The sequence below is a fragment of the Maniola hyperantus genome, chromosome 6 (genome assembly GCF_902806685.2).
Source record: "Maniola hyperantus chromosome 6, iAphHyp1.2, whole genome shotgun sequence".
NCBI lineage: Eukaryota > Metazoa > Arthropoda > Insecta > Lepidoptera > Nymphalidae > Maniola > Maniola hyperantus.
The window spans coordinates 7809741-7836037 of NC_048541.1; the positions used below are offsets into that span (position 1 = coordinate 7809741).

The 26297-nt window shown below is 36.6% G+C and overlaps 1 protein-coding gene across 2 annotated transcripts in view; it reads right to left on the reverse strand.

Annotated features, from left to right (window-relative positions):
• Window positions 1-22980: 22980 nt before the first annotated feature.
• The window catches only part of LOC117983359 (LIM domain only protein 3-like), a 72669-nt gene continuing 69352 nt past the window's right edge, over window positions 22981-26297 (reverse strand). For both annotated transcript variants that reach the window (XM_069499416.1, XM_034969889.2), the window contains exons 6-7: window positions 25271-25462; window positions 22981-24785 (exon numbers count right to left, since the gene is read on the reverse strand). In XM_069499416.1, the coding sequence (XP_069355517.1) occupies window positions 25301-25462 (162 nt within the window). In that variant the 3' untranslated portion in view covers window positions 22981-24785; window positions 25271-25300. The remainder of the gene's footprint in view (window positions 24786-25270; window positions 25463-26297) is intronic.

Below are 26297 nucleotides of genomic sequence, written 5' to 3' on the forward strand. Positions count from 1 at the left end.
TTTGTATTCTGAGAATTGTGTGTAACATATTGTGCAAAATTTTTGTAACTTGATTATTATTAGCAATCCCATTGGAATTCTCATGTTTACCTAATAGGTAGGTACCTACTACCTATAGTCCGCGACAGGTTCAGATGGCAATCGGGGTTTGATGCCGGGGGACGCCCCGCACACCCGCACATCACCCGCGCTATCCCGCACCAGGTTTACGCGGGACTTTGTGGGTGTGCAGGGCGTGACCTTCGCGATTGCCATCTCGACCTGTCGTCTACCTACTATACATCCTGGACACTTCAACGTATCGTATGCATTTCCTTATAATTACACAAATATTTATGTGGTAGGACCCACGTAAAGAAAACGTTGTTTGATTGTTGAATAAGAAAATTGCCCACGTAAATAGGTACACTATAGATTTTTGGAAATGTTATTTTGCTTTCACAATCATTTTAACTAAACAATTTTGCCAAAGTTTTCAAATTACTTAAAATGTATTATTTTTATATACAAGTTTTATATCGTCATGATCTCTCCGTAATACTTAGTATCATGTAGTTAGTTGGACTCGCGTAGGTATAGAGAGCAGCATTCACGAAAGTCAAACGAGATGAGGCGGGCTCCTCACTCGCTATCTGTAATTAGGATCAAGAGCCGGAGCCCGGAAGAGCTTCTAAAACATTTGGATGTCCGAACTGGGTGGGCACAATCCTTATATAATTACTTCCTATGTAAACAATTAAGAGATTAAATTAATTTATGTGTTCGCAAAAGGGTGATTTGCAGAAGTCTGTATTTATAATCCTACGACTTTGAACGGCAATGGAATTTCAACGAATCATAATTAAAGGGAATAGCTCTAAAGGTTTGTTTCGAGAGCACGGTTGCCAGACATCGACAGGCGAGAGAAAATATCAAATGTTCCGTAAATTCTTTATTTACTAAGTAGTTAATATAATATGACGCAATATAGTGAAGGTCGTTAGCGTAGGTATATGTATGGATCAGGTAGACAAGAAAGAAAGTTTCATTCTTTATCAAGGATTCAATTATGTAGTAGAATGATCACACGTGATTACATTGCAAAGCTGAAATTACGAAAATGAACATAAATAATACTTTTTATTAAGGAAATAAAACTTATGTCCACAGAAACTAATGGGAACGATGATCCATGCAGAAGTTTAAACTGTGCTGCAATGATCACCGCCCTCCTTATAAAATTAAAATTTCATATGTATTATAATTTATATTATCTAAAACTATGTTAATTAGAATAATTAGTTACAAAAAAATTAAATCATTATTATATTTAGGTACAAATAAACCTCATATTGAGTGGTAAAAGGGCTGTAGCTTTGATTTACCTACTTATCTAGAGGATTGTAAAGTTGTGGTCAGAAACCGTGATATGCATCAATAGAAAAAGGAATTAGCAAGACAATTTGTCTTAGTAACTGCTTGTCTTGATGCTTAAGTAATATCGATCGTATAGCGCCAAAACGTACCCTAATGGATTGTTGTTACTGACTTAGCTTAATTAAACAAGCCGAGAGTCGACACTCAGACGCATAATACTGCTAATTAAACGCGGGTTTACAGAGATCCGAAAAAGAGCCACTCAAACACGCTTAGCCGGTATTATTACAGTGTATTCAAGAGGCTCGGCAAACAGGCTCTGTTCGCCGAGGGTGCTACTCTCAAGTTTCGCGTCTAATTAGACAGATAGAGGCGCGGACGGGCCTTATTAGTATTGTCTACGGGGGCCCAATTAACACCCGGGTGGCGCCGTGGGTGGCTCCAAGTTCGTTTTAATAATCAAGGGATACCCTTGCCTTCGTTAGCCGAATAACAGGATCGGGTTCTCATCACAAAAACGTACATATATACCCCCGCATATTAAATGTTCCCGTAACGAGCTCGAATATCCTGCACGCTTATTAGTACGTTCTTTATAATTAAAGCAAGCGTAGCAAAAACAATGTTACGAGATGTTTCTCGGGGATAAGAATAATTAGGAATGATGTACGGTAAATATAATTTCATCGCAATTAGCGATTATGAGAAAAAATGATACTAATTTAATAAATGAAAAAGTGTGCCTGTCTGTCTGTCTGCTAGTTTTCTTAACGATTTTGACGTTTGTGCAGAGATTGCTTACCTAGATAGACATAGGCTATTTTTGCCCCAGAAAATCAAAGAGTGTCCAAGAGATTTTGAAAAATCTAAATCCACGTGGATGAAGTCGCGGCCATTCTATTTGGTACAGAAAGAGAGATGGATGTAAGTCACTTTTTATCCCGGAAAATTAAGGAGTTCCCACGGGACTTAAATTTTTTAATCCACGTGGACGAAGTCGCAGGTATTACCAGCTGGTATAAAATAATTAATTATTTTTGCCCGGCGAATACTTTTTACCGATTGGTAGTGGTTATCTACGTTATTAACTTTTAATTAGGAATAAGTAAATAAAGGCTATTTCATAATTAATTGGTATCGATAGCGGCCGCGATGCCGGGAAAAGTAAAGCCTTGCGATTCTACTTTGTTTCATTTGCACCCTAAGTTGACAAAAATAGTTATGAGACACGTCTAGGTTGATTTAGGTTTTTTAAAAATCCCGTGAGAACTCTTCGATTTTCCGAGATAAGGTTTTCTTCGGAATGCAAGCTATCTCTGATCCCATCAAAATCGTTTTTAAACGGATGGGCCGTGAAAAGCTAGCACTCAGACATATTGACAGACAAACTTTCGCATTTATAATGTTAGTGTGAAAGTGTGTATTAGTACGGATAGTCCATAATATAATAACGATATGCAAAAAATAAGTAGATGAGTTACATTATACACCTAAGTTTCTAAAGTGAATAGATAGGTATATACCTACTTAAAACTACGGCACGTGGGTCACAGGTATTTCATTGATACATAATACAGTATTCGGGAAACAATTATCTACTAAAATTAGATACAAAGCTATGGTAAATACAATTTCGCCATCTGATAGCAATTAGTGATTGTGAGAGAAATAATAATTAATTATTTATTGCTCTTCTCGGATTCTCCTTGCCAGTTGGTAATGGCTTTCTTCGTTATTAACTTTTAATTATGATACAAAGGCTTGTTTGTAATTAATTTGTGTGGGAAGTGGGTGTTATCAATTAGGTAGCCATGCTGGTGTGCAGACTGCAGTCTGCAGATTGCTACAGGCCATGCAGCGCCGTGTATTGCTGCATTGCTGCCATAAAACACTAATTAATGAAAGAGCAATTTCTCTTATGAACGCACAGTGCATACTGCAGAATATAATATTATTATATAGGTACTCGTAGGTATATGCATATTCCCAATTAAGAGAATTACTTAATTTGTGTTACGTATAATATTTTACCTGCATATATTATGTTGGTAAATAGCGGGCTCTGTTGTGTAAACTATTTAAAGATTTTGTAATACTACATACTAAAATGTAAAATCAGTGCCCCCGTTTGTCTGTTAAACTGCGTTACCAAAACTTTTTAGTAATTTTTGGAAATATTAAAGTTTAAGAGAAAGTGTACCAAACTATGTTAGAGACTGTACAAGCTTTATTACTCCTTTTAATTTAAATTCGACGTTTAAACGCACCTTTCAGTTACCAATGCCATTTTCAGGTCTTGGTCAGTAATATGACAGTTTTTATAAAGAACATTCTTTACCTATACCTATGACAGCTTATTTAATTTTTAATATGCTCTTAATTATAATAAAAAAAGATTGTTAGTTATATTGTGGGGGTGCTATCAATTAGGCGGGCGAGGGGGCCGCTGCCGGCCGCAGTCTTGCGCTGCATGAATCGATGCAGCTCTCATTACTGAAACAGCAATTTCTCTCGTTAATGAACGGCTCAAATGTCCGTACCTACTTCCCAATTAGGGAATAATAATTGTGTTATTTTGTCTAAAAACTAGCTAACCCCGGTTTCGCTTGAGTAGAATTTTTCAAAATATTTTTTTAGTGGGGTCATGTTACTTGTAAAAATGCAAAATGCTTAGTTTCTCGCTCCATCGGTTTAAGCAACTTACTATGTTTGACACTTAGGTACTTTCTAATTTTATTTATAGGTATGTACTATTGGTACTAGCTGTTGCTCGCAACTTCTTCCATGTGGATTTAGGATTCACTGCACATATACCTATGCAATCGTATTACATTTTTTAGTCCGATTAATACTGGTTTTTGTTCGCTATCACGTTGAGTGCTAGGCACGGAATTCGCTTAAGTAAGTAGCATTAATACATTTTTGTCAGCATCATTAGTGTATGTATTTGTGACAGATGTTCAATGCAATCCATTATTATATCCATTATTATTGAACGTAGTGTGTATAGTGTGAGAGCTGGGGGTAGTTTATTTTTCAGCACTTCAGCGAAGCATTTACTAACTGCACCTTTAAGAATAATAGAAGAAGGTATACTAAAAGGCATGGCTTGCGATCTCCCGTTAACCTTACTGACAAAAAGAAATACCTTAGAATAACAACTCGAAGAAATACTCATTGTTGGTAACCTAACGAAGTTGTGATTTGAGTGAAATTAGTAGGAAGCGCAAGATCGGGCCTTATAGAATACTATAATGCCCGCAACTTCGTCCGCGTGGATTTGGTTTTAAAAAATCTCGTGGGAACTCTTTAATTTTCCTGGATCAAAAGTAGCCTATGTCTTTCCCCGGGATGCAAGCTATATCTCTGTATCAAATTTCATCAAAATCAGTTAAACGGATGGGCCGTGACAGCTAGCAGACAGACAGACAGATAGACACACTTTCGCATTTATAAAATCAAGTATGGATAAATAGGGTAATAGGTAGTAAACCCACTAGACTCGGATGCAATTAAAAACAAGTGCAAACAGACAAAGCTTTAAAACACAGCACTAGTAATTAAATTAATTTAAAAATTCAATGCCTACTTAAGTTATAATATTGCATATTATAGCATTTATATATGTTCAGGACCTACTTATCTTTGTAAAACTACAAAGTGTTACTATTTCGTTAGAAAAATTGTCAAGAAGACTCATAGACAAACATTTTGAGAAGATACTGCAGTTTCAACTGATGTAAAACATACATTTAGCATTAATTTTAAGACAGGGGCCCAAGTTTTAGAAAATAAACTGTAGCTTAGTAAATAAAAAACGTAATGACTATACGCCCCTGGAATGCTATTATTTCGATTCATATTTTATGACGGTAGGTGCCCTATTTCTTCTATGTATAATATTATGAGTCATAATTTTGTTACTTAAGTAATTATTATACATTACCACGTTAATTTATTCGCGTTGATACTTGGCGCAGATCTATTGATCACTAGCTCTTAGACTACTGTTTAATCCGTACTTGAACGACAACTTTGTAAATTAAATTGGCTCGGCTACAGGTCCGGAGTTGCATTTCTTACAGCCTTTAATCATTGATTCTGTATAAACGATCCGTTAAAACTGCTGTCAATTACATCAACTCTTTATGGAAAGCTGCTGCTGTTCTAGCTTTGCTAATTAAATGTCATGTCATATATGATTATAGAAGTTATAAACTTGTAGATGAATCGACGGGTTTTTATTACATTAGACGTTCTTCGTGCCATTAGTCAAGCGTTTCTTTTCTTCTTTGATCATTCTTTAAAAGATTAGGTACGACAACTTCAAATATTAAAAACTCGAATTGAAAGATTTATCTACTTACCAACTCACAGGTTTTGAAATACGTATAAGTAAATATATAAGCAATAAGCATATAGGCATGCATTCATACGCATGAGCAACCGCTGAGTTTCTTGCTGGTTCTTCCCGGATTGGCATTCTAAAATTCAAACCATGCAGTGCTAAATTCTGTTGTCGATTCAAAGGCACTTGACATTTCTGCTCTGTAGAGCGTTGTCTCTGTCACTCATACCTACATGACGTTTTGTCGGTCTCAAAGACAGGGACAACGCTCTACATATCTCACCTGCTATCTCCTTCTAAATGTCGATGTACATTACTTTCGGCCGCGCCAGTTTCTATGTACACATAGAAACTGGCGCGGTGTTCAGCATCTTTGGGCAAAACGACACCCACGAGCATGCTTCAAAATATGACGGCCAGAAGAATAAGTAGTCATTGATACAAACAAGCAATTAAGTTTTTGTTAAGGATATTGAACACTCAACATTTAATTACTATAAGCGCAGCTTAAAACATTAAATTAAAATGAACAACATGTGTTCATTAAATATAGCAGGATCTTAATGAAAATTACTTAATGGCGACTCGTAAGATTGGCGCCAACGCCGGAACTGCGCGGTCCCTCCATCACTACAGTCACCACGTATTTTAAAAATACATCTTCATTTTAAATGAAACCATCAAGTTGTGAAGAAAACAGATCAGATTTGTCGGAAATAAATAAATTATGGAGTAACATTGCCAAAAAAATATATAGAATCGCATGTACACATTCTCAACGGATATAAAATGGAATTCGAATACCCATTTTATCTTCTCTAGTCTGTTTGTAATATTAAGTACTAGATGATTTAGATTTTTTTAAATCCCGTGAACTCTTTGATCTTCCGGGACAAAAATATCCTATGTCCGTCACGCATATGCAAGCTATCTTTGTACCACATATGTAGATGATGCCCGCAATTTCATCCACGTGGATTTAGGTTTTTTAAGAATCCCGTGTGAACTCTTTGATTTTCCGGGATAAAAAAATTGCCTATTTCCGTTTCCGGGACAGGTGTAAGGTATGTTGTACCAAATTGGCTAAGCGGTTTATAGATCTATAGATGGGCCATGAAAAGCTAGCAGACAGGCAGACAGATTTTCACAGAAACACTTTCGCTTACAATATTAAAAGTAAGTATGAAAAAAGAATAGGTAGGTACCTAATTGAAAAAAAATGATACAAAAATGAAACAACTCAGGAAATTTAGGATTAGGTTGTAGTTATTAGAATTATTAGTCTTTTAAAATTAGATTTTGAACTTTGGAATAATAGATATAAATTATTATAATGCATCTAGAGCTTTCATGATAGGAATTAGGAACTAAGAAGACAGAGTCACATAGTATAAAGTGTGTTCACCCTACATTCTGTGACTCTCGTCGTCGCCCCGGGCTCGAGTGTTGAAACGTGCTCAGTAATAAGGAGCAAGTTATTCATTAGTGTTTTAAGAAAAAGTTATTAGTGCCAGCAAGTCAGCCGAGCGCATGCGCTTGCATTTTTCTGCGCAATTTTCTGGGTCAAAACGCAAACCTAATGAAGCTTTGAGGGTTGCTAAGACTAAACCATGAAGATTCGTATAATTTAACCGGTGCACTTTTACGTGACTTTTAATGATACCTTGTAATTTTCTCTCTATTCTTAACTCTATACTTTTGATAGTTTTTTTGAACTTTGGTTACTAAAACTTAATAGGTAACTTATTATCATTTTTTTTACTCCTTACTAATATTATAAATGTGAAAGTGTGTCTTTCTTGTGTGGATCTCTTAATTTCGGGACAAAAAGTAGCCTAAGTTTATCAGTCTCCGGGATATAAACTATCTCTGTAACCAATTCCGTCAAAATCGGTTAAACGTATGGACCGTGTAAAGCTAGCAAATAGGCAGACAGACAGACACACTTTCGCATATAATATTAATAATTAATAGTAACTATGTATGGATGAAAGGACGAAATAGTGGCGATAGCGGGTCGATGATGGCTCTAGCCTCAGCTACCTATATAGAGACAAGTGGAAATCCTTCGAGGAGGCTTTTACCCAAAGGGGGTCCATACAAAATAACAATTTTACATCATAATAGAACTACTTATGTGAATAATTTGTAATAATAACTAACTTACCATAATTTTATTTGTAATATTAACTAACTGCTAACCACAATTATTTTAAGTACTTACTTACTCTAACTTTATTGTCAACAACATTGTGTTAACATTGTATAGAATTAAATAAAGCTTTATTATTATTATATTAATATTACATATTAAGTATCGATGAGGATAAAACAGCCTGGCATACCTATTTAAGAACTAAACTAGAACAAATTAAGTACTTAGGTGATTTAAGGATAATAATTATGAAGATTTTTTATTAAAGTCACTTGAAGCATGCACCTTACAAACCTTATCATTTCAATCATAATAATCACATAACATGCTCACGTATTAGGGCTTATAAGTAGGTACCTAACAGTAACTACCCGAGGTGGAAGAAAAGATGATGTTGTTACCAGACTTTAATAAATTTTTATGCCTGTTTCTTGTAAAGAAAATACGAAAGTCGTTAGTTTTATTATCACAGTGTGTGATAAAAATGCGCGGACGCATAATATAAAGTTTTATGACAAAACCATCGACGGATATCGCCATCGAGAAACAGGTATTGCTCGACCGGATTACTGTAGTGTTTATTGTATCATTATAATAAATTGCTAATTTAATTATCATAACATCCTTTTTTCTGTCCCAATTCTTGTTCGGTAACTGGTAGAAATGTCGCTTGAGAAATAGGTAGCTTACATTGTTGCTGGCAGTTGATACAGTTTTCTTTATAACATTTTTCGCTCGGTATAAAAAGTATACTTATAAAATTATTCTGTACAAGGAAACACATTTACAAAATTATCATTTATAATTACACCAATATTAAAGAGTAAAGTCTGGATGCAGTAAGTAGGTAGGTAATCTTTGAACCTTCATCCGATTTCAAAAATTCTTTTATTTATAAATCGCCTCGTAGCTATTTATCAGTAAGAGAATTTTGATAATGTACCTATTATTCCCGAGATTATTTCGCAGGCGAAGTAGCGGGCAAAAGCCCTACACTAATATAATAAAGAAGTAAAGTTTGTGAGTTTGGATGTAGGGGGTAATCTCTAGAACTAATGATCCGATTTTAAAAATTCTTTCCCTGATAGACAGTCACATTATCATCGTGTGCTATAAGATATAAATTTTATATTATATATTTATATATATATATATATATAAATATATAGGCATCGTTTGTTTTAGTTTAGCCGAGCTATCTAACTTGTCTAAGTACTTAATCATAGTTATTCATTCTGTGTTCAGCACTAGCCTACTTACATATGACTGTGATTGGTAAGTGCTCGGTGATATATAATATGTTTCTAACTAAGTACATAGTAGATACGTAATGCTTGGCTCCAGTGTATGTGGATGAGAAGACACGTAATTATCTAAAGAATTTATATTACAGCGTGCACATACACAGATATAATGAAAATAGGCTTGAACTAGCGCCTTAATAACATAAGTTTGTCGTGTGGCTCCTGTGTTTAAATTCCAGCGGACGGCGAGACACCATCTTCAAGTAATTACACCAAATACCAGCATAATGCATGTACTACATTGTTTAAGACATACTTGATTTTGGCATTGAAAATAAATAAAAACCAGCTTTTCTCACGACTTTATCCGCTGTTTATGTTGGCAACGGTCTACATTGATAATAATTTCAGGATTTTCAAAATATAAAAGTACAGAAACTGTTCAGTTACAGTTAGTTATATTGTAACTCATGATTATAATTTATAAGTATAGATTTACGTTTTTAACGGATGGATTGAGTTAAATTTCCCAGGAGACAAAATGAAAGAATTTCATTTTTTCCGGTGTTTTACCGCAGTGAATGGCAACCAATTTCGCAATTTACTGCTGTGCAAATTTTAAATTTCGTCGAAACCATCCGAATAATTGGTCAAAAGATTCGGTAAGTGTTCTTCAATTATTTAAATAGTCAACGCAACATGATCTTATGCAATATTTTAGGCCAATTTAGGTAATAAATAAAATTGAAGTGTCCAACCCTAAAAAACAGAATCTTGAGATTCCACTAATAAAGGCTTTCCAATCGAAACCGGAGCGGATCAGCTAATATATACTAATATTATAAAGAGGTAAGATTTGTAAGTTTGTTTGTAGGAAGTAATCTCTGGAACCGATATTGAAAATCCTTTCACCAGTAGTTCCTGAGTAACATAGGCTAGGTATATTTTATTAAACTTGAAATAAGCTACTCGTGCGAAGCTGGAGCTTGTCGCTAGTTACCTTATCAAACATCAAAAATATATTTATTAAACAAACATACGCATTGGAATAATTTATTACAGACTAGCTGATGCCCGCGACTTTGTCTGCGTAGATTTACATTTTTCAAAATCCCGCAGGAACTCTTTGATTTTCCGGGATAAAAAGTACCCTATGTCACTCTCCAGGTCTTTATCTATACCCATGCAAATCACGTCAATCAGGTGCACCGTTGCGACGTGATTGAAGGACAAACCAACAAACCAATAAACCAATAAACCAACAAACCAACAAACAAACACACTTTCGCATTTATAATAAGGGTACTTACTGATAATGGTTAACAACCTGATTGTTACGAAGGAATATTTAATATTAAAAAGTTTGATGACTGTCATGTATTAATAATTATTTTCTCTTGATAGCCACATAACACGTTCATCAAAATTAATGAGATGTAACTTAATATTAGTCTAAAGCCAAATCACCTGCAACAACATATTTTTATAGTTGTTGTTCAATAAGCTGTCTTGAATTGAAAGTTGCTTAACAAAAAAGAAAAAATAAGTACGTTGGAATAATACATTTACTTAAGTATTTGCTATTCTATAATGGACACACGAATCTACCTACCTAATACTTATAAACTTTCATTAATCGAAGTAATAGATCAAAATGTTTCTATGTAGGTACCTACCTACTTAGGAATGAGTTCTATTTTTACACAAAAAAAAGTAAGTAGTAGGTACTTTTTTGTGGGATATTTCTATTTAAATTTATTAAAATGTAATTTGCGTTCAAAAACTTTAAATATTATGCCGAGTTGAAAACGTATAGAAAACGTGATAAAAGCTACCCATTTACTAATTCGTTCGAGATTCCATCTTTAAAAGCTAATTAAGTAAATTACTATACTAAACAGTAACTGGTGTTTCTCCATATCCATTTAAAGTTTATGACCTAACAGCGTTAACACGTAATCCCGTAGTGGAGTAGCTCATGAAATCCCGCTAATGGATGAAGCGAGGCAATGCTTTAAAAATATCCATCTAATCTCGGAGTCGATTTGGCTAAAACATTCCCGATCCATGCCCGCGCAGAAACGGGAAATGGGACGTCTCGCCCACTTATGATGAGCCCGGTGCCACCATTTCACATACTCAACACTAAGGGCCGGTTGTTTCAACAAACTTTGACGGACACGTAACCTTTAAATATGGCGCTAACGAACGTAAGTAAAGAAAAAGCGTTGATTCAGCATCTATTAGCGCTAACGTTCGTTAAAAAGTTACGTTTACGTTAACCAGTGCTGGCGCCATTGGTGATCGTCAAATCAGTTCGTAACTTCATACTTCTTACAAACGGAATATTTTATTTACAAATTATAATGGAATCAATTTAATTCAAAGCTTTTAATGATAGTTTTTTTGAAGATTTTGTAAGAAAGAAAAAGTGTTTAAAATGCGAAGTAGCAATATTAATAACTATGTATATAATTTAATATACTTAAAATGAAATAAGAAAAGGATACGGAGAAGTAAGTTAATTTTTAGGGTTAGTTTCGCAACCAAAATAACAATGACGAACAGTTTTTTGTACAATGAAGCAACGCACTTAAATTGACAGATGTTAAAGTTCGTCTACGTCCGTTAAATTTTAACGAACGGATCTTACGAAGACCAATGGTTTGAAACAACCGGCCCTAAATCGACGCTTACCTACTCTCAGTACTAACCAAACACGAAAGTTATTATAAAAGCGTCAGTCTGTCTGTCTATTAGCTTTTCACGGTCCATCCATTTGACCGATTTCAACGAAAACACACAGCAATAGCTTTCCCGGGGAAGGGCATAGGCTACTTTTAGTCCCGAAAATTAAAGAGTTCCCAAGACATTTTTACAAAACCTAAATTCATATCGACGAAGTTGCGGGCATCATCTACTCTACTACTTTTTGTCCCCACTACCCACACTTTTTAAAAATCTAAATCCACGGAGACGAAGTTGCGGACATCATCTAGAGGAAAGTGTTAGGAAATAGAAATAGGAAATTGATCGGAATGTTATAGTTTTCTTATAGTCAGTGCTCTCTCGTGCAAGACTGAGCCAGCAAGAAACTCAACATGCTCAACAGACACACTTTGGCTATTTCTAACATATTTTTTCCTCTTGGAAAGAGTATAAGCTGCTGAGGTTCTTGCCTACTTTTATATGTAGAATCTGCTTTTCAAAACGGTGATAGAGTCAACATAGACAAGATCGTCTCTTTAACTTAACCTTTCTGCCAGAGCAGCAGCACCTGAAAAGTGGACTTAGAGAATAAAAGAACTAAGCACTGATTAACACATTAAAAAAATAGTAAATTGTAACTACCGTGTGAGGACAATATACTGTATCTCAAAACAAGCATTTTTCAGAAATCGCGATTTTCTGTTTTTATGGGAAATTTAACATAAAATCTTTAATATCTGCCTGAATTCTTTGAATTTTATTGCTGATACAGGGTATTGTGTTGAACCGTCCACATAAATGTACTAATAATATAAAAGTAAGTATGTTACGTAAGTAACATAAACTTTTCAATAGTTTTATTGAAACCGTGAAAAATTACCCATATTATTTAGTTGAAGTTCACGTAACAATCTTACTTTTTTATCAAAACAAATATTAACTGAAGACGAAATAAAGAGCTCGGAATAAAAAAATCCTTACAAACTCTTCTTTGGTGAAATCGGCCCTGAGGAGGGAGGTAGATGGTATTTATTCAGCATTAGAAAGCAGGCACTCTCTGTTGATGCGGCACTGACATATCCGTTAATGTCTTTTCCATTTCCCGCCACTATACGCCATCCCACCCCCCTAGGCTGACGGCTTGACCGAAATGTTACTTATGAACGACTATGCTACTTTTCATATTTCTTCCATTAAACATTATGGAGTGACAAAATGACAGTACATTCTGAGAAATACAGCAGGCACATTTTAAAAGTGTATGCAAGTAACTTAAAATATGTCACACATTGAAAACAATAATGTCACTATCTAGAAATAGCAGTTCTCAGCTGTAATTCTGCGACAAATAAGAGGTCTGTTGTAAAAATCCTTGTCTCGGTAACTTTTATACTTATGCTAGACAACTTGTGTCACTTTATGCTTTGTCATTGAAAAATCAAGATTTTATAATAAGAATAACGTCGTTTTCTTTTCAATGTATAGGATGTAATTTATTATTTTCAATAGGATGTAATTTATTAGAAAAAAAGAAATGCAGAAGCGAAGAGATAATATATATCGAAAGCTTTTTAACCGACTAATTTCGAAATAAAAGCGTAGATTGTGTAAACAGAAAGTGAAAAGTTGTGTTGAAAAAGTAATTAAAACTAATACGTAAAAAGAGGATTGGGAGGGTGTTCTCCCCGTTGCATAGCCCTCAGTGGTTGCCCGTTGCCCTTTTGATTGCGCATTATTCGCGTGTTTATACAGTTAGATCGCTTCCTAGATTGTTGCTATTGTGATAGCGTTTTTTGTTGGCGGTTTTGAAGGGGGCTTTAATTAAAAATGCTTGTTTAGACTGAGAGGCTTTCTCTGTTTCTATTTGAACAAGTGCTCTTTCTACAGTAGGTAGGTAACACATAAAGTACCTACTTAGTTAAGAATTTGTAGGTTAGTTCAGATTCATATTAAAACTATTTCAGTATTGATATTATATAACAATGTAATGAACATTCCAAAGATAAATATAAAACTATATTTACTTTGGCTTCCTGTTATATTATTGAATCATGTTGTATAAGCAAATGAACACGGAGAAATCAGCTCAGTAAAAATTAACACCTGCATTGCATGCAAACGGGATACATTCAAAATTATTCAATTATTTTCTCGGATCTCGAAGAATTAAATAAAAGTTTAATATCCATTTCAAAATGATGACTCTTCTAGAAATAAAAAAGCAAAAAGTAAAATTTTGAAATATTGAACTTTAAATTATAGTTGAATATAAAAATGCTCATCATCTCGGCTCCAATATTGCCGTTCATTTATTTCTCCGTCGTATTTATAAATTACTCACGGCTCAAGTATCCGATTATATAACACGCAAAATTTCAATTACAACTTGTAATTAGTTTTTCGAGAGTTTTTCTTTTACTCGGGGGGGAGTGTGGGGGTGTAAGGGAGTGAGAGAGCATATCGTATATCCCTCTCTTGCTTGCAGCTGCGACGCGCTTTGAGTAATGTCCATGCCACTTATTTGATTATTTTTATGCAATCTGCGCAGGAAAATGAAGGATTTATTTACTGCATACCCACCCACTGTTAATTAATTTCGCAAAGTCCGAGCCGGTTATTATAAATGTGGCTTATTAGCTTTCTGAATATCATTTCCTTTAATAAAGCAAATGCATTTTTATGACTTGCGTAAGCCGTGCAGTCTGTAGTCTGGGTATTATAAAATTATACATACCTAGTTGACCCGCCCTGGCTTCGCACGGGGAGCCTGCCTATCCATATTTCGCGTGATGCGCGTAGGTACAGACAGGCAGAAGGTCAAAAACTTCAAAAAAAATTGTTTTGTCGATAATAATCTTTCCTCCGATTACAATTTTCAAAATATATTTAAGGTACAGAAATCTTTCAGTAACAGTTTTATCATATCTAAGTGTATAAGATGTTGTTAACCGGTTCTTCAACAAGGAAGATATTTATTTGTATTTCTTTCTATAAGCTTGTTTTTCAAAATGCGAGATGATCCATAAGATAATAACACTCTTTGTCAGGGTGTACATTTACTATTTATGTTAGTCTATATTGAGTGGGGATATTGTTCGGTGACCCTTCCTTGGATTGGCAGTCGAGGTTGCCCGCTAATGCACGGAAGCCGGGCCATGCGAATTAATGGCAAGAATAATGGCGATCCCATTATGGATTGCCGCCAACATACTTTAGCCATGAAAAGAACCGAAAGTTACATTTGCGATACTCTGAATACTGAGAGCTTGGACGCCTCCACCCCGCCGCCGCGTCGGGGAGGCACATGGAAAGCTATGGAGTCTATTTTGTTAATCTTCGAGGCTGAGATGGTGACAATCTTTTAAATTAAATAAGTACTAGATAATGCCCGCAACTTCGCCCGCGTAGATATAGGTTTCTCAAACCTCCCACGGGAACTCTTTGATTTTTAGGGTTCCGTAGGTATCTCCAGAAAAAAGAAGAAACTCCTATAGGATCACTTCGTGGGTCAAAGCGGTGGGACATACGGACCCGGAACCCTGCTGGATGATAATGTCTGATGAGGTACCTACTTAGATAGGTAGGTCTTATAGCACAAGTAAAGGTAAAAATCCGAAAACCGTGAATTCGTGGTTACATTACAAAAAAAATTAAAATGTGTTCATGAACAAATAATTAGTATTTTCAACTTTCAAAGTAAGATTGCTATACCAAGTGGGGTATCATATGAAAGGGCTTTACCTGCAGATTCTAAAACAGATTTTTGTTTATTTTACGCATGATAGTTTTTACGATTGTAGTACGGAACCCTCGATGCGCGAGTCCGATTCGCGCTTGGCCGGTTTTTTGTTTGTACATGAAACCTAAAGCAAAGTTAAATAATTGTATGTCCTATTTTATTGGACGCTGCATAGTTTTCGTCGTGCTTTTGTCACAATTTCTATGTAAAAGTTTGAATGAAACTCTTTTAAAACTGCTTTTAAGAAAATTAAAGCATTAATAGCGACAAGACTCACAGGGGTCTTAGGACGTAGTGTATCTTGGGACCGTGATGGCGGAATGTGGAGGGCGGTGGTATCATTTCACTTCTCAGGGGTGTGATTGCGATTTGTCAATCGGAATCTTATTAAAAAGTGATCGGTTTTAAATAATAGTCCTACCATAGTCCCAGTCGTAGTTAATATGGTAATAAGACTATGATGTGGTAATAAGAATATAAGAAGATTTCATTTGGTACCCAACTTAGTTTTACTCAAGTACGTAGTTTACGTAATTAATTGTCAACTAAGTTAAATGTACTTATAAGAGTGTAACTTACATTAGTAAATTTGTCGTAAGTTAATCATGTAAGCTACTTACGTGAGTAAAACTTACAGGTGTATCCGCGGCGTTAATTTGTCTATATAAACTTCATTTTATTCTTTGACGTAAGTAAAGTATTATTGTTTGTCATAATCCATCACATTGGATTCGTCATGACTTCATAATATGGCTTATGGACGTTACTTGACAACTAAACAGGTAAAATAGACCGGTGGGTCATAAATCATAATATAGAGATAGCCAGCGCGTGCCAGACCGTCGTTATTTTATAAAAGCTGAAAGTGTCTCTGCGTATTGTCCCCAACACTTTGGAAAACGTTTGTTTGGATGTTTGTTCGAATTATGGTGGCTTTGGGAGATAACAGGTAATAACGGTGTAAAAAATCTTACGTTAAAGTATAAAGTCAATTTATTTTTCTTCGGATTAGTATTAGAAATCCGAACGGGATTAGGAAATTGCCACGACACTTAGTGTCGTTGCAATCCCCAGCCAGACATGAGACACCCTTAAACTTTTAAATTTTAAGGCTGTCTGGCAGGGATTGCCATGATACTAAGTGTCTGGCAATGCATGACATGATTTCTGATACTATTCTAAACCATCTGGTCGAGACCAAGAATAACATGATAATATAGATATGGCTGGTGATGTTATATAGAAAGTAAATAGGTAGTTGTAATACAGGCGTCATAAATGCATAACGCAACCTCTCAGCTCTGGAAGAGTGACATTTTTGGATTTATAGAGTTGCCCTCTACTTATATATTTTAACTCCAACAGCAGCCATACCCGTGATTGTTAACTTAGTTGTGATCCCTAATATGGTCATTTGTATCATTCATCAAAATGTAGTGATTAGTTAGTGATACTTCAATATTGCCATATTTGAGTAAAAAGCTTAGTTTATTAAATCGATTCCGATTGCGATTATAATTTCTCCGTGTCCCGACACCCGCCTGTAGCGTCCCGTGCCGTCCCGGCTCCAGCCTCGAAGGTTAGCGCGCCACTAATTGCCAATTTGTTCGATCCTTAGATCTGACATAATGATGTCAGTTCGTTTATTTAAATGATTCAACGGAAAGTTCTTTGCCGTCTCATCCAAAATGATGTAGTCGATAAATGTCACCAGACCTTTTTATAGAACCGTGTTTAGTCGTTAGATGAACATGAAAAACTGAACGTCATTGTTTATTTTTACATATTTCTATGCATTCCAGTGTTATTAGTGCTACAGTGCTGTAAGTAGGTACCTATCCGTTGCCGAGATGCAAGCTATCTCTGTACCAAGTTTTGTCAAATTCTGTTAAACAGATGGGCCGTGTTTTCACGGCCCATCTGTTTAACCGAATGTTTAGCTTTTGCTAGCACACAGACACATTTTTGCTTAGATATTACTTAGTATGGCTGTAGAATGTAAATTAGGTATAGGTAGGTACATATCCAGTGCAGGTATGCTAGAGTTTAAGTCGATTAGCGCGTTTATTAACCGCGAAACTAATAATTAATATAACATTTTCAATATAACTCCAGTACAAGATTCCTCATGGCGCGGCGAAAAATCAAGAAATTTAATTAAAAAAGTTTAAGTGAGTTTTCACGGGTGAGCGTGCGCTTCGCGGATCCCAATAACTCAGGCAAATTCTCTTCTATCTGAGAGTTAATTCTTTTTTGGGTCCTTTTTTAATTACCTATTTGCTTACGACACATCGTATAGTAAAAATGCTTCAATGTTACGACAGTATCGAATTACTTGTCAAAGCAACCTTTGGTACAGGCTGACCAAGGCTGACACACATAAATGTAAAACCCTGATAACAAAAGATTTAAACAAAAAAAATCTTTGGTACCATATTTTCTATTACCCAATAGTAGATGGCATATCAAGATACATATACGTGATACTAAAAATAAAAGCGAAAGTGTGTCTACCTGTCCGTCTGTCTGTTACATTTTCACGGCCCATACGTTTAACTGATTTGGGTGGAATTTGATACAGAGATTATCTTGTATTCTAGCGACTGATCTATGCTACTTTTTATCCCGGAAAATTAAAAGTCCCTACGGAATTTTTAAAAGTCCATATCCACACACAAAATGAAGTCGTGGACATCATCTGGTCTAATATGCAATAACTCCGAAGTATGTTAAAAATAGATCATTGAACGTCCGGCTACACAAAAGTCATACAATATGGTTGGTAAGTAAGTAGGTTAAAATATGCCTGACTTGTTTAAGGAACCTTATATAATTATAGGATTTATTAACCTTAGATAATCAATTGTCGGGATTGAGACATGTTTACCTATAGACAAAATTGAGTGACTGAATCATTATACGAGCACCACTTACGACAGTTCTTGCTATAAAGGAGCTACTGAAATCCTTTCTTCATCAAATAAAAGGGTCTTAAAAATGCCAATGAGATAAGTGGGGCACACACTGCTATGAAACCCCGTCATTTAAGCGTTGCGCCGGCGCGGCGTCGCCCGATACAGAGAAATATGCACACATTTTTGTGAGCTCATTAAAATTACATTACTGCTCTTATTTAAACAGCAAACAACTAAACGACGCTCGTTAATGCGTCTCGTCGTCGAGAATTTTATGGACATTCCCAACGAGCGCGTACACATAGTGTAAGAGCGGGGATAGATTTTCTACAAATTTTAAATCCAGCTATCGATGAAATAAGAAATGGCTGAAAGCTAGAAGCAGCGCAAGTATGCCCCTTTTTTCAATAGTTATACATTTTCGTTTCGTTAGCCGCGGAGACCCTGGGGGCATGGAATGTTAGTGCTAAAAAGCTGCTAGTTTTCACCGCAGTTAATTGCGTTGTTTGGTTTCAGAAGGGCTGGCTCATCTATATGTATATAATATATATATAAAAGGAAAAGCTGACTGACTGATCTATCAACGTACAGCTCAAACCACTAGACGGATCAGGCTGAAAGCATGCAGATAGCTATTAAGATGTAGGCATTCACTAAAAAAGGATTTAAAAAAATTTAAGTCTTAAGGGGGTAAAATAAATAATTTTGACGACCTCCCTGGCGCAGTGGTGAGCGCTGTGGTCTTAATAGTGGGAGGTCCCGGGTTCGATTCCTGGCAGGGGTTTGGAATTTTAATAATTTCTAAATTTCTGGTCTGGTCTGGTGGGAGGCTTCGGCCGTGGCTAGTTACCACCCTACCGACAAAGCCGTGCCGCCAAGCGATTTAGCGTTCCGGTACGATGCCGTGTAGAAACCAAAGGGGTATGGGTTTAATAAAAAACTCTTAGACTGCGTCATCACTTACCACCAGGTGAGATTGCAGTCAAGGGCTAACTTGTATCTGAATAAAAAAATAAAATAAAAATAGGGGTTCGAAATTTGTGTAGTCCACGCGCATGAAGTCGCGGTAATAAGCCAGTTTTTATAGGTTTATCTAGATAGAAAGTATAGAAGATATCTCTGAGATATCGCGGTAATACTTAGGTATAGAAAGACACCAAAAATGAAAAAGTAAGTAGGTATGTTTTGAATGCGTACCAGCTAAGGATAACCTACAACTATCTCTGGGACTAAAGATAAAAACACTGAACCAACCTAATTATGAAGAATAAAACAAACATGTGTGTTTGAGTTCTTAAAATGTACCTATTCACAAAGGATCGGGTCTAACAATGTATGTCATGTCTTGGAAAAGTTTTTTGGGTTAAGAAGATTTCAGAGCGACATTCTTCAGGCGTTTTCGCTTAAATAATACCAATTAGTATCCAATTTACTTAAGGGCGAATACTAAAAGTCTTAGAGGGAGAAAATATACTTTCTTTTTTATTTGTCGATCATAACCATAACAACTTATTATTGTGCAACAAGGATAGATGGCTTTTTATTGAGTTTAAGTATAAACTCGTATTTTAGAAGGTAGAATACTTAATACTAAGCGCGCAAAACAAGCATTTTAATCTGAACACGATGCGTATGACTGCGCATGCAAAAACAGCCTGTGCAAACCGCCAGGGTGCAACTTCAGATTAGACTACCTACTTGTTTTGCACGCACTGTACAAGAGAATCCATTTATGTACCTACGTACATACCTACATACAATCAAAGACTACTAAAATCACTCTAATATCCTTCTGTAGTCTGTACTGAGTATTCGAGTAAATCATAATAGGTAGGTAGGTGTATCTTTAAGTTTCTCACGATGCGATGAGCACGCGGCGCGTTTTGTTTAACAAACTGATGTATTTTTAAGTGATTCAAAAAGATTTTATTGTTGGGTGAGGTCTCTTGCCAATTAGCACAGTACAATGCCCAGAGAGTACCTACTTTAAAAACCCAAATATCTTAAGCGTACGTGATAATCCTTTAAGTGCTTTCCATAAAATGAATCGTTTGCTTAGTCGGCGTACGTTTCTTTAAAATGTTAAAAGAAAAACAAAACATGTACATATCTACCTATATAGGTACATATACCTATTACCTATGTATAAATACCTTTTAAAAAATTGAATTCACGGACTCTCTTTCCAAAGGAGTGCTGGTAGGCTACTACGTCATGGCTATCGAAAGGGCGTTTGCCACTATAGATATTCCTGCGCTCATTGAGCCGGAAGGGATTAGTTAGGATGATGGCAAGAGACCTGATGGGTTGACACTGGTTCCCTGGGAACGGACACGGGCCCCTAATATGACATAACATTTGTAATGTGTTGACAGATTGACATCAAGAACGGGAGCCGCAGCAGAAATGGCTGAAACTAGCATAGCAAGCGGCTCAATTATGGCTCTGGTTATTGAATAATTATGTTACATTTTTTTATGTATACCATGGAGTCTCTTAAGCCTAAAAATTCTTACGAGACATTTCACCATGCTTAATTGCCTCATCTGCACGCCTAACATGCAACAGAATGGCTGGCTCATTTATTGCGCAAAGGATCAGCCTGGCTGATCAGCGCGGAAATGCAGTCATAATTTACCATGGTTATATTGGCCTAGGTTTCAAAATTTTGACTGTACGAGTATTAAAAATGAATTTAAATAGAAACATTTTCCTGAAATGTGACAACCCTCAAGATTTAAAACTGCTTGATCAGCCCCCCAATTGTGTAAGAATAACCATTTCATGGCTATCGCAATCGTCAAGAAATTCTGCCCTTTGATTGGTTGATTCGCTGTTTACATTTTTTCACAGCCAATCAAAGGGCAGAATTCTTGACGATTGCGATAGCCATGAAATGGTTATTCTTACACAATTAGGGGGCAGGTTTGTGTGGAAAAGAGAAATAATCGCTAGGTAAAATTGCCCGCTTATTTTATCACTAAAATATTTATACTACTATTCAAATTTTAAAACCTAGGCCAAGATAGCCTTAAATTATAGTCGTGGTATCTTCGTGCGAGTCAGACTCGCGTTTGGCCATCGACAATCGATTTGCAAACTGATTTTTTAACACCTAGGGATTTATCCATACTAATATCATAAATCCTCCTTCACTGCCAAGGGTCACTGGTAAAGATCTCTCATAGAGATAAGTGCTTCACTGTCTACTTTTACTCTCTTTTTCTCTTTATTGTAAATGTTTTTGCAAATTAAATTAAATTAAATAAATGCGAACGTGTCTGTCTGTTACATCTAAACCAGTTTAGACGAAATTTGACACAAAGATAGCTTGCACTCTGAAGATGGACTTAGGAATAGGATGGGTACTTTTTATCACTGAAAATCTAAGATTTCATACGGGATTTTTAATACGTTGAAAGATTGAATCCACGCGCATGAAGTGGTTCTATCTTCTAGTCTACATCTACATAATATATAAAAGGAAAAGGTGACTGACTGAATGACTGACTGACTGACTGACTGATCTATCAACGCACAGCTCAAACTACTGGACGGATCGGGCTGAAATTTGGCATGCAGATAGCTATTATGACGTAGGCATCCGCTAAGAAAGGATTTTTGAAAATTGAACCCCTAAGGGGTTGAAATAGGGGTTTGAAATTTGTGTAGTCCACGCGGACGAAGTCGCGAGCATAAGCTAGTTTAAAATAAAACACAAGCTAAGTCATTAAATAAATATATTTATTTACACAATAACGTTAAAATGAAAAATAACTGTCGATGTTTGAGATTTTTTATTTGTTGTTTCTATGATACAACGTGTTTGAAGAAAACTTTCTATCCTAGAAAATAATTATAATTAACGTCAGTTCAAATTTTTACATAAATACATCTTTTAATCGTAAAATTTTTATTTTACAATAATGTTTATTTAATATTAAAAAATTCAACACCTACCGACAAACTGCACCAGCTGGCAGGAATAGCCCCCCCTGAGGTACGTCGAGCGGTCTCTAGCTCGGTAGAAAGAACAAAGCAGACACAGGATAGACGTCATCCACTATTCAGTCATACACCGGCCCGTCCTAGGTTGCGCTCAAGGAATAGCTTCTTACACTCAGTGCAGCCTCTCAAGCAGTCCGCTGAAACTACACGTCTTGCTATGTGGAGGTCACGGCTAGGTACCCCGAACCCGAACACCAGCGTAAGGGAGAGACTTGCCGAAGGATACAATCTCAGCTGGCCTGTCTGGAGGTCGCTCAACCGCCTCAGAGCGGGGGTGGGGAGGTCTAGGGTGGATTTGGCGAGGTGGGGCTTTATCTCGGTACATGATACGCAGTGCATCTGCGGTCATCCGAAACAGACCATTGCGCACATGACTGGGTGCCCTGCGTGCCCGACAGCCTGCACGTACGAGGAGCTGTACAACGCTACCGACCGAGCAATCGCGGTAGCGGCTTTTTGGGCTGCCCGTGTTTGAGGTGACCGTCGACTCGAAAAGAAGAATTAAAAAATTTAAGCATATAGCTAAATCTTTGAATTATCTCCCACATATTATTTAAACAACGTAGCCAAACATCGGAAACCACGTAATATTAATTTTAGAAATTGGTAGGTATATGCGATCAACATAGGTACACTGAAGCATACTATGGCAAAATAAGAAAAAAATACAATTTACAAAATATCTTAATATAAATTTTATGAATACAGAGGTACTTAACTATCAACCATTGCACCGATTTAAAGTACCAAAAAATGGTAAGTATCACTAAATCATCTATACAAGTAACTCATCTGTGAAGACTAAAAACTTCCGAACGAAACAATATCTTTGGTACAAAGTAACATTAACATACATAGGTATTTAACCAATTTATAAAGTGGAAAATAAGGACTAAAAAATATCCACGAAGTTCATACCTTGTATGATAACAATATTTAGGTACACTAAAGTACACAGAATTTTATAACAATGAGATCGATTCTATCTATCAAATAATATTTTCAGCTATGGACTTTTACTCGTTGTATGAAAGATTTTATGTAGTACAGTGTGCTATGCGATGGGAAAATAAACAAAATAATGAAATATTTAGGTTCATAACTCGAAGTTTAAAACTATTGTAGGTAAATATAGCCAGCTTGGCTAAATTAGCTAAGCGCGAGTTGTAAGGGTCAACACACACTCACACACGATACTTTTAGTATCAGCGATTAGAGATTTATTGATTGTTTATATATTGCAGCGACTAACTACAATAAATTTTTATTGTGGCATCGAAATCAAGCGTTCAATGCTGCATCGCGCTTTGGCGTTGTTGCCCCGATCGTTGTTCCTGGAGGTACTAAAACCAAGGCGAGATCTATAAAGCGTATACTTTGACTTTGCTCAGGCTTAATGCAGAGTTAAAACGAGACGGATTTATCTAAGAAACATACACACATCTGTCTAGTTTTAACTCTAAATTTAACTCGAAGTAAAGTCTCAGCAGAGTCAAAGTAGCTCTATAGATCTCAGCATCTCAGCCTAATCGCGACGGAATGAACATGCTGTCGCTGCAGTATCTTCCGATACTAACCACGTATTGTGTCAATGTGCGAAGTTATATATATTCGTGTTTTTTATGTAAGCAAAAAAACAGATCGCCGTTTTTGAGCGCCGAATATGGATGAGTGCACAAACGTCCTATGTGTGATCGCAGCTTCTAGCAACCGGAAAGCGACCAAATCGCCAATTTCCGATGCTAAAAGTATCGTGTATGCTTTAGCCTTAGTTGTATGATACAGCGGAGTCCGCGCGGGAGAGGGTTAGCGTCCTACCCACGCGACGCTATCTTACCATGTAGACTCAAATCGTATACATAATGGAAATATCGTGTTCTGACAACGTTATCGCGACTCATCCCGGACATTTTGTAAAGTGGCCTCATCCATGGCGCGCCTTCTAGCCTAATGTACCTACTCCTGCGGCGCTTTCAAAGTGGCTTCGAAACACTTAGATATAATACTACACTTAGTCGGTTTTGCATAAACTCATTCTGTAATCGCTTAACGTTTTAATAGTCTTTAAAAATTCACCTTTTTTACAATAAAATCGCACCGTAGAAATTGTTTTAACACTTTAAGAGATTGGGAAAATGGAAATGTTAAACTGTTTGTTTGATTTCGTGAAGAAAAGGATGTATAATTTTGAAGGAAACGCAATATTATCTAGGCGATATTGATCTTTAATAATCTTCTCGTGTCTGGGTTATCCGATGCGCAAACGGCTCTTAACCATATACCGCTCCGCCATAGCTCAGTGAGGTTTCACCTGTGTATAATAAATAAGAACAATTATAATAATCTGTACAAAATATACACAACTAGCTGATGCCCGCGACTTCGTCCGCGTGGATTTAGGTTTTTAAAATCCCGTGGGAACTCTTAAATTTTCTTAGATAAAAAGTAGCCTCTGTCACTCTCCAGGTCTTTAACTATACCCTTGCCTGTAGCGTCAGTAATAATATGTATTTCAAATAAAACATAATATGACTGACGCTACAGGTCAACGGACGTTGCGTAGCTAGGTGCCGCGGGGTCAATGCCGCGCCGTAGGTGGGACGTTGACCTCGAAGTTTGCACGTACGCATTGCGGGTTTGAAAAATACTATAAATCACTAAAACTAAAAGTATCAGGCAAATGTTTATTGGTACTGGATAGTGTTTAGGTAGTATAAAGCGCTTAGTTTTTGCTAGTGTTCTAATTATGTATATCATGTATATAGCTTAATATACTGAATGTTACATTATACCCACCGAGGCAAGTAGTCGGCGAGGCATCATCGGTCATCGCGCAGCATCGCACACATCAGGGTCGGGCGGGCTGCCATAGCCGCTAGACGCGTCGTCTGCGCCTGCGCACCCGCCGTTGTCCTTCTCTACTAGAGGGCCCACCGGCCCTCCTGCCACACAGCCGGCCGCCCCACCCACATATGCACTACTCGGCGACTGCAACAAACAATCCTCTAATTATCTCCTTGTTGTAAGACGGTGATAATATAGCCTAATGATAATGTTGATCATTGCAACTCGCAACGTCTAGGTACCCAAGTGCAGCGCAAGAAAGTGTACCTGACTTGTAACCGCCTCGAACATTTCATGAGCATCGCCTTTAATAAAAAGGATAACTCGAACAGTAATTCGATTTCAATGTTAGCAATTCTCCTGTCAAGCGCCCAACAGTAGACCGTGAGCGCAATCAAAAAGTCGATTAGAAATGTCGTGCGGCTGAATGGGTTCCCTCCACTCGCGCGACTCATAAAATGAAATAGATTCCCCCACATTCGCATTCCGACAAGCGTTCGTACGGGAAAGATTAATGATCACAAAAGAAACATAATAAAGTGGAGATAGAATCTTCCACTAACAGTGTCCTTGTGGGAGTATTTACTCCTCCGGAGCCTACTTTTTCACGTGCCTTTTATTTGGGGGCATGCGAAAAAAGCTCTTTACATAATATCATCTATAGACGAGATGGATCCTATTATGAGAACAAGGCAATTTAGTACTGCTTGTAAAAGGCAAACAGGCGTACATAATAACCGAGTCCGTAATAAATCGATAAGTGTACGTATAATGGCGTAAACAGACGTTTGTTCCGTTCTTGGATGTAATAACAGTGCACATAAGCCTTTTTAAAATTACATACATTTAGTAAAACGTAGATTTGAATTTGTGGTATCGGTCCACGTCACGACAAAAGCTCTAATTGATTGTACGTGGCGGTGTGTCTGCAGGCCACGCAGTGAGAACCGGCAACATGATACCTACATTGATCAAAGAT